At 61.3% G+C, this 9,450-nt stretch overlaps 1 protein-coding gene across 1 annotated transcript; it reads right to left on the bottom strand.

The window, feature by feature from the left end:
- Positions 1–574: 574 nt before the first annotated feature.
- Positions 575–4,844, bottom strand: LOC131411728 (basic proline-rich protein-like). Its single transcript, XM_058550711.1, has 3 exons — positions 4,821–4,844; positions 1,962–3,093; positions 575–1,689 (listed from the first exon to the last, which is right to left on the bottom strand). Exons 1-3 carry the CDS (start codon positions 4,842–4,844, stop codon positions 575–577), a joined length of 2,271 nt encoding a protein of 756 aa, XP_058406694.1.
- Positions 4,845–9,450: the final 4,606 nt, after the last annotated feature.

Here is a 9,450-nt window from a genome sequence, read left to right on the forward strand (position 1 = left end):
GCCAGTGGGGAGAAGGGAAAAGTAGGACTGGCTTCAGCAGTGAGGGCCAGGGTGCCCAACTTCAGTAGCCCCTGACTACAGGTGGGATGGCAGGGTCTGGGGAAGGGAGCACACCATGTCCCTGGGCAGGGAGTTCAGGGCACTGTCATGTAGCTGAAGCGCTGGGTGGAATGGGGCTGCACAGTGGGAGATGGCTGATGGAGGTACAGACAGAAGTGGGGAGCTGGGCTGGAGGTCAGAGGGCCCAGCACCAAGTCCTAGAGGTGGCAGCTGGAGGAGAGTGATGAGCAGAGGGTGGCTGTGCTGGTGGGAGTAGATGGAGATGCCCCAAGTCAGAGACCTAGAGCCCCGAGAACTCTATGGGAAACGAGAACAACCCCCACGCAAAGGGGTGAGTAAGCGTGAGGGTGGAGTGTAGGTGTGCACAGAATCTTAGAGCTGAAAGGGATCTTCATTGTCATTTAATTCGGCCTCCCACCCCACGAAATCTTTCAGTCTTCCGCTGCCCAACTGAGGACACTCTACTTGGACACCTCAAGGTATGGAGAGCTCACTCCCTTCAAGGGGGGGGCGGTCACCCTATAGAGACGCTCGAGCCTTCAGGACGTCCTGGATGGGCCTGGCGCCCCGACCTCGGCCCTGTGGAGTGGGCTGGCCTCCGCTCGGCGGCGGCACCTGGCAGGGGTGGCGGGTGGGGTGGGGGTTGCGGCGCGGACGGACCGGCGCTGCTGTCCCCGGCCCCAGTGCTGAGGCAGGCAGAGTGCAGTGGGCTCTGGTGGAGGTCGGGAGAACTGCAGGGCGAAGGCCGCCGGGGGCTCCGCGGGCTGCCGGGGGGAGGCACTTGACACCGGCCCGGGGAGAGGAGGGGCCGCTGTCCCTGCGGCCAGTGCTGGATGCGGGGACCCAGCGCACAGGCAGCGCCAGGTAGCGGGGCGCCCCGCGAGGGGAGGGCTGCAGCGAAGCCCCCGGCGGAGTGGCCGGGAGCGCGGCCGAGTCGGGGCGCCCAGGCCCAGCGCAGGGTCGGGGCGCTGCCGAGTCCGGCCCTCCGTCTCGCAGCGTGCGGGGACCCCCGGCGGGGCCGCAGAGGCCGGGAAGTCGGGCCGAGGGCGCTAGGACCGGCCGCGCGCCCAGGCCGCTCCCGCCGCGGCGCCCCGGGGCCCCCCAGTCGCCGCTGCCTCCCGGGCCGGCTCCGCAGCGCCGGGGCCGGGGCCAGCGCGGCCGCGGGGGGCGAGCAGCGGGCGGAGGCCTGGGCCCGCGGGCGGCCGGAGGGAGGGAAGGAGGAAGGCGGAGAGAAGGGGTGGGAGGGGGGGACCCGGCGGAGGAGGCGGAGAGAGGGAGCGCGACAGCGAGCGGAGGGAGGGAGCGAGCGAGCGAGGCAGGCAGGCGGGCCGGGAGGGAGGGAGGGAGGGCGCGCGGGCGGCGGCGGCGGCGAGAGCAGAGGACGAGCCGGGACGCGGCGCCGCGGCACTAGGGCGCGCAGCCGGGCCGGCCCGACCCGACCGGCCACACGGTAATGAGCGCCGCTACTGGCGGCCCGGCAGGCCGGCCCGGAGGCGGGCGGGGAGGAGGGGAGGCGGGCGGGGGGCACGGCGGCGGGCAGTGCCCGGCTCGGGGCACGCTCCTGGACCCCTGCAACTCGGCGCCGGGCGCTCGCGGGGCCGGGGCTGCGGGCAGGGCCGGCGGGCCGGGCTGGCCCGGGCGGCGCGGGGGATTTCAGGGTTTGTTTATGTCCCCGCGGGCTCGGCAGGCGCCCCCTCCCGTCCCGCCCGCTCCCGGCGCGGAGCCCCCTCCCCGCCCCCGCCCGGCTCCGGGCTCAAGTTCAAGTCTATACAATGCCGCGGGGGGCCCCCTCCACCGCCGGCCTCAGCCGCGGTGCCCGGCTCGGCGCTGCAGCAGGGGCCCCGGCCTGGCCGCCCCCCGCCTTCCGGGCCCTGCCCCCGCCCCGGGGCCCCGCCTGGGGCCTGCGGCCGGGGCGCTGGAGGGCGCGGACCCCGACCCGGAATAATCGGCCCCCGCCGCGGCCCGCAGGGAGCAGGGAGCGGAGGAGGGGGGCGGGGGCCGGGCCCCGCGCAGGCTCCGCGGCGGCGGCAGAAAATGGCAGCCTGGCACGACCCGGCCCCCCGCCCCTCCCCCCGGCTCCCGGCCCTCCTCGGCCCGGCGGGGCGGGGGACCGGGGAGGCCCCCGGGGGCGGGCCGAGGGGTGATCGGGGGGCCGGGCCGGGGAGCGCTGCGTAGCGATCTTCCTCCGGCCACCTGTGGCTGGGGGTGCGGGGTGCCAGCGGATCTGGGAGGGGCGGCGGAGGTGGGGAGAGTGCCACTTGGGGGGCACACCTCCCCGCGGAGGGCCGGGCGGCGCGGGGGGGGGGCACGTCGTGCCTGGCTCCTCCCTGCCCCCGCCGCGGGCCGTGGGAGCCGGGGCGGCGGCGGCGGCGGTGGCGGTGGCGGCGGCGCCGCAGTGTGGGGGCGGGGCGGGGGCGGGCGAAGATCCCGGGCCGGGGCCGCGGGGGCCGGAAAACGCGGGGGTGAGAGCAGCGGGGCCGGGACCGGGAGCGGTGCCGGTGGGGGCGCCCGGGGTCGCCCCCTGCAGCAGCACGCCCCCCCCCCGCACACACTCACACGCACGCGGACACACTCACGCACACGCACCCCCGCTGGGCCGGTGCAGACGTGTCCTTGAAAGCTTCGCATCTGTACAGTGAAGGACGAGGCCTCGCCAAGGCTGCGGATCGGGGTCTTCGGCCCCACGTCCCCGCGCCCCCGGAGACCCCGAGCTTCGGAGCCGCAGGCGGCCGCAGTCTGTGTCCCGCCCTCACCCCGGCTCCCCTCCCCCAGGCCGCCCTGCCCTCCCTCCCCCTCGGCGCAGACGGAGCTGGCGTGGGTCCAGGGCCCGCCCCCGGCCTCCCCCAGCCCCCCATCGCTGGGGCCCGCGGCCCTCGGGCTGCCAAACTGCGTTTCGCTTTTCTGGAGCCTCCCTTCTTGGGGGCACCCACTCCCTTCCCTGCCCCCCTCTGTTATTTCCCCCTTTTTTCTCCAACCCCTCCGTCCTTCCTCTTCTCTCTCTACTGCAAAGCCAGTTGAGTAGGTCTTGGCGCCCTGGGTGGGGAGTAGGGGGCTTGCTGGTTCTCAGGGGCTCTCTTCCCCAGCTCCCGAGGGGAGCCCCCTGCGGCTGCACCTTGACCCAAGATGGCGTCCTGCACCCAGCTGGGCAGCTCTGGCCTGCGTCAGGCGGGGGAGGAAGGGCCCGGGCCCCAGAGCCACACAAGTCGCCCCCTCCCAAACCAGCAGGGACAGGAGCCTACGGGAGAAGCGTCCTCCGCCCTGTGACCCAGCTTGCCCCTCACTGCTGTGCCCAGAGACTGCCATCAGCATCCCTGGGGGACTGTTCAGTCTTCATGTTTCACCCTGGGCTGCCAGCGGCTGAACGGGCCTCCTGGGCTGGCGGGCTGAGAAGGGATCCTGGGATCAGGTGCTGCTCCGCTGTGCCTCCTCCCTCTCAGGCAGATGTGACAGCTGCAGCCAGGGAAGCTTTTCTCCTTGGGCCTTGCTGGAGTGTTAGGGCTGGCCTGTGGGATTTGAGGAGCCCAGCTGTCAGGCAGACCCTCTTTGGGCTGTCCCCTCTGCTGTCAGGGCCATCTCCTGGTGCTTTGCTGAGCTGCCTGGGTTCGGAGGCTTGAGTTGTCCGGAGTTCATACTAGTTTTCTGGAACAAAGTGGTCCTCCTCTGCCTCCAGGTCCCATTGAGGCCCTGGTTGGGCTGTGTGACAGGCAACTTGGTGAAAGTGTGAGTCTGTATGCCGTGTGTGTGCATGTGTGCACGTGTGCTGCACGCAGGCAGGGGCCCAAGGCAAACTTACCCAGCGGGTCTGGCACCTGCCTGCCTCCCTTCCGGGGCCCACTTCTTTGGGTCCTGGCTCCCTCTCTAGCCTCTTGCCCAGTTCCTTGGTGCTTGTCTTCAGCTACTCATCAGATGCTGAGTTCCTGGCTCAGGCTGACCAAGGCTCTCCTTGTTCTCTTTCCCAGTCATGTGGGCCTGCACTAGGAGGCTGACCTTAGAAAAGGTGAATTCCTTCTGGGCTCACACAGTGATGGGTCCACAGTGCCGGGGCTGCCCCCTGAACACTGGAGAAGCATAGGAGAGGACGACTGGGGCCATCTGTCAGGGTGTCTGCGGACAGGATTCCTCTCTGGGGTGGCGGTTGGACTGGAGCTTGAAGGTCCATTCCAACTTTTAAATTCTATGGCTCTGATTCTAGTGGTGGAATTTCAGACCCAGGAATGGGGGCGGGGTGGTCTGTTTTTCACCACACAGCGGTAATCAGGAAAGGCTTCTGAGGAGAGGAGGTCTGAGAGAGGGCAAGTCTTCCCCGGGGGATAGGCCTTTGAAAGGAGAAGGTGGTTGGGGGGATGGGGTCTTGGAAGAGACAGGTTTGTCACATCTGAATCCACAGAGAGTGTAAAAGTACAGCCTCCAGTTAAGCCTCCACACCTGTGTCCTTCTGTAGGTTTACGTTTAAATCCATGTGTGAGCATAATTTCTGAGGTTTCCTCCACGAGTCCAATTCACAATAAGCTCCTGAGTCCCTTAGGGGTATTTTACTATCACAGTCACACACATCACTGCCATTGGTCCTCTGAAAAAGCCTGCAAGGAAGACAGGACAAGCTATGAAATACTTGCCCAGGGTGACCTGGCCGGGAGGAAGTGGGGCCAGGCCTGCCTTCGGGGAACTTAGACTGTCTCCTGCTACAGCTCTTCTAGGCTGCTGCTTTGCGTGTCTGTCTCTCTGGTCAGTTTGTGGTCTCCACAGGACAGGGACCTTGCCTTGGCTGCCTCTGGGTCCCCCATCGGACATTGATTGGGGCCTCCGTGGGTGTCTGCTGAATGGTGGGGAAGCTTGCTGCACATCTGTGTTTTTGGTCCCTTTCCTCTCCCTAGCGGCAGGTTTGGTGGCTGGGCTCTCTTCTGCTTGCTGCTGCTATGCCTTCACTGAATGGCCATCACCGACTTATAGGCCAGTTTCGTAGGCTCAAGCCTCCCTCAGAGACCCAGGTTCTTTCCCAGCAAGAGCCCAGATTCCATCAAGGAGTCTTTTTGGGAACCAGATAGAAAGGGGACTCTGAGAGCAGCCTTTTGGACTCTAATGGGTAAGTTAAAAATAGACTACCCTCTCCCCATCTTTGGGCCTGAAATGTTACCATTAGAATCCAAGCCTTAGAGTTTAGGATTGAAAGAGAACTTTGAGCTCTGAGAACACTTGGTGCTGGGTTGGGGGCTGTTTGGGTGTGGGGACAGGCCCCGTTTCTTCCAGAGTTGGAAGTGCTGCCCAGAGCCTGAGGCCAGAAGGGCTGGTTGTGTGCCTGTCACATGCTTCTCTCCCTCGGCACTTCCTGCTGCCTTCTGCTTGCGTGGGCCTGGGGTCCCTGACTTGGTGCCCAGGTCCCTTTCCCACCATGCCCCACTGATGGCTAATAATTGTGTCTCTGGCCTCTGGCTTGGGAACAGGCAAGAGTTAGGGCCGAGGCGCGGCCCACAGGAGTTGTTTCCACTTCCATCTTGGTATCTAATAGATGGTAGAGCCCGTCAGGATTCCGCCTGCCCTTTGAGGCTGGGCGTCTCCATGGTGCTTTGCGTGTTGCTGCTCCTGAGCAGGACTTTAGCAGTACACTAAAGGTGCCAGATTCCTTTCCACCCAAATCTCGAGGGCTCATTCTCAGTCTCTCCTTTTGACTGTTTTTCCCTGAAAAACTACCAAATCTGAGATCCATGCAGTGTCAGAGATTTGCCTGTGTGTCCAAGCCTGCCTCCACTTGGCTGAGTGTGTGGGCAAGACAGGGTGTGGTGCACGTGTGTCTCTGTGTGTATTTCTGTGTACACGGTGTGCAGCTGCGTGGGGACGGATACGACTTGCTTAGACATGAGCCATTTTGAGGCAGCTGAAGTGAGGGCCCTGGAGTCAGAAGGAGCTGCGTTCTGACACTTCCAGCTGTGGGATCTGGGGCAGCTGACTTAATTTCTCTGAGCCTCAGTTTCTCCTCCTGTAACGTGGAAATAAGACTAGGCCCTACTCATAGGTTGCTGTGAGGATTAAGGGAGATAATGCACGTTGCTCTTAGTGGAGCGTTAAGTGCTCAGTGTTAGCGAGCAGTGAGTGTTTTCATTTTTCGGGCGGCCCACGTGGACTGGCATTGCAGGAAGTGCTCTCAGAAGTCCTGTCCACCTTCCTGCCTCTTTTGCAAAACCTTGGACAGATAAGGAAAGTGCTAATTCTGATTGAAAAATCTTTGGAGGCGGGAGGCTCCTCAGTGGCACTGAGCAATCTGCTGCAGAGTTGAACGGACCGGACCGCGTTGTCAACAGGTTGTCTCCCTCTTTGCCTTAAACCCCTCACGCTGTAGTTTCAGCTCTTTATTCTGATTCTGTCCTGCTGCAGCGTATTTGCTTCCATTTACCAGAGACTTGCTGAGCATTTCCTGTGGGCAAGGTCCTCTGCTGGGCTTTGGGAGGACACAGAGTGAGTTTAGGATGTACCCAACTAATGAATCACCACAGACCAAGGTTGCAGGAGAGGGAGAAATAAAGTGCTCAAAGGACAGTGAGGTTACAACCGACTGAGGGGATCAGGGAAGGCTTCTTGGAGGAGGTGGCACCTGTGATGGGTCTCAGAGCACAGAGGTGGGGCTTCCAGGCCGAGGGGAAGAAGCCAGGCTGTTGGGAAAGGGGTGGCTGGAGTGTGGGGGAGATGCTGGGGAGGTGGAGCAGGGCCGCGGGTGTGCTGGAGGCCAGGCTGAGGCCCTGCACTGATTTGGGGAGAGCAGGCCCCTGCACTCTGTAACTCCTGCTTGGCCCGTGGAGAATCGCTCTGAACTGTCCTGCTTGTGGTGGCTTTGGGGGGGAGGAGCAGACAGAGGGACGAATCGGAGGGAGGGGAAGGGGCCATTTGAGCTCATGTGGTATATAGGATCTTGATGATTCCTTTATATTCTGTAGACTAGAGCTTAAGAGCTCAGACTTGGAGAGAAACAGAGCAGGGTTTAAATTACACCAACCCCAGGGGGTTGTGGCGATTAAGGGGGACAAGGTAAGGTCCGCATGCCAGTGATGGCAATCATGGTGTGAATGGGGGGAGGAGGGTCCCTTGCCTGGCCTCCCAGAGTTCTCCGTGTCCCTCTTTGTATCCTCTCCCCCAGGCTGAGGTGTCCCAGCATCCAGAACATTCTTGGAAGGGGCTGCGAGTGCCCCCCCCCCCACATGCAGCAGAACTGAGCCCCTGACTCAGAGGGGAGGTGCTTTGGGCTGGCGGTTGTGCCCCCAGGTGTGGCTGCAGGTGCCTGGCAGCCCTCAGCAAGGACGGCCAGTGAGCAGGGCTGGCCCACGCAGCCACATCTTCCTTGCTGATCACATCACTGTCCTGTCTGGAGGACAGCGACAGGGGGCGGAGGTGCGGACGCCTGGGGCTTTCCTAGCCAAATCCCAGTAGGGAGTGGAATTTTTTTTCAACCATAGCTCAGCGTTGCCCTCTCCCATCCCGCTGTGGTCCCCTGTGACCCCTAAGGCTTTCCAGCCTTATTTACGCCTATAACCAGGTTCCTATTTTTTCTTTCCTGAGGTCATGGCCCTGCTCACTGTCGTCCCTATTGATCTTCTCTCTCTGTTTCTGTTTCAAATGTCAAGGTCATTTTTAATTCTGAGCCAGTTGTTAGCTGCCCCGTCTGGGTGCACAGAGGGGCCGGAGGACTGTCTCGCACAGCCAGAAACTAGAGGGCCGGAACCTGGGTGTCCTGACTCCTCGTCTAATGCTCTTCCTGCTGTGCTACTGTGTAGGTGGATCTGGGGAGTCCGTGCAGAGGATGTTCCAGACCTAATAGATCAGCTAGATCCCAGGGTTCCAGTGGTCCTTACTTGAAAAGGTTAAAAGATGTTAGAGGGGACATTACAGGACCGTGGTGAGATCTGTGGTTTACTGAGCCATGGGTTGGATGTGGGCCGTGTCTGTGAACTCCAGGGCTGGGAGGCTGGGGACCTTGGGAGCGTGCCCCCCTCAGAGGTTCCCCGGAGGACCCGGGGAGGGGCAGGCAAGGGCGCCCAGGCCCATGGCAGGCCGTGGGGTCCTCCAGTACTCCAGCAAGCAGAACCTGTTGGGAAGGGGCTTCTTGAAGGAATGGTCCTGTGTAATTAATTTTATAGATTCTGAAAGGATAAATAAATTTAAGGACAGAGGGGAATCGATTTAGATTCCCCCAAAGCCTTTGAAATGAGGTAGTAAGTGTGTCTCTTCTGACAGGTTAGATGTCCATGGTATGGTGTTGTTACCCAAAAAAGCAGTGTGCAGAGTGTAATCTTGTTTTGGTAAAATTCCTTTAAAATGTATACAAATATACACATTTATTGGCTTGTACATACATAGAAAAAGTTCTGGAAGGATAATCAGCAAACCTGTCAACAAAGACTTTGCCTTTTTACTTTATATACTTCTGTAATCCTTGAAAAAATGTAAAACGCACATGTGTTATTTTCTTAATGACAACAAAAATCAAAGCACACTTTTTAAAGCTTCTGGATAAAAACATGAAAAAAATTTGAGTCACCCTAGGACTGGAGGGATAGACTCTTTTTCATAATGGACAAGAAACTGGCTTGGAGACCAATAGCGAAGGGTAGGGTTACTCAGGTACTTGTCTTTTTTGGAAAGGTTGCGGGGCAGACACTGAGGCCTCCCAGCTCAGGCCTGGGCTAGTAGGGATTGGGTGAGAGTGGAAAATAGACAGCTGGCTGCACCCTGGCACACACCAGGGGCAGTAGACCAAGTTAGCTTTATAGAATCGTGACTTGAAACTCTCACTTCTGACCCAGGATGGGAAACAATCTTGAGAATCTTCCCAGGAGGCTTCCATCTGGTGGCTGTTGTGGTCCACATGGTTCCCTGGGAACTGGAGGTGTAACTAGGGCTGGGGCCCAGCGTGGAGTTCAGGTTGGCCAGCCCTGGCATAGCATGGGCAGCCAGACACAGCGAGGACACAGTGGGGCTTCAGGAGGCCCCGCCAGCGGGTGGAAGGGATGCCTGGGCAGGTGGGCTCAAGCTGTGCTCAACATTGTGACCTGGAGGCCCATGAGCAGGTGGCAGTGACCCAGGTGACAGGGTGAAGAGGTGAGGAGGGCCAGATACAAATTCCTCTGCCTGTTGCTTGGCAACAGAGCCCACCGCTCCCTTCTGCAGTCACCGCCCCTGCCCATGGGTGCCATGTTGGAGCTTGCTTTCCCTACTGAGGCTGCCCATGTTAAACATGACCTGAGAAAGGATATGTGTACTTCTTTGGCCCTGCCCCCCCCCGAATAAGGCAGGAAGATAAAAAGAGGGTAACCTGGAAACAAGCGCAGTGCTGGTCCCTCTGCGGCCCACGGCAAAGAAGACATACGGGAGAAGTGGGTAGGCCTTGGTTGGCACCTCAGCCCC

The sequence above is a fragment of the Diceros bicornis genome, chromosome 12 (assembly GCF_020826845.1).
Source record: "Diceros bicornis minor isolate mBicDic1 chromosome 12, mDicBic1.mat.cur, whole genome shotgun sequence".
In the NCBI taxonomy this organism is placed as follows: Eukaryota; Metazoa; Chordata; class Mammalia; order Perissodactyla; family Rhinocerotidae; genus Diceros; species Diceros bicornis.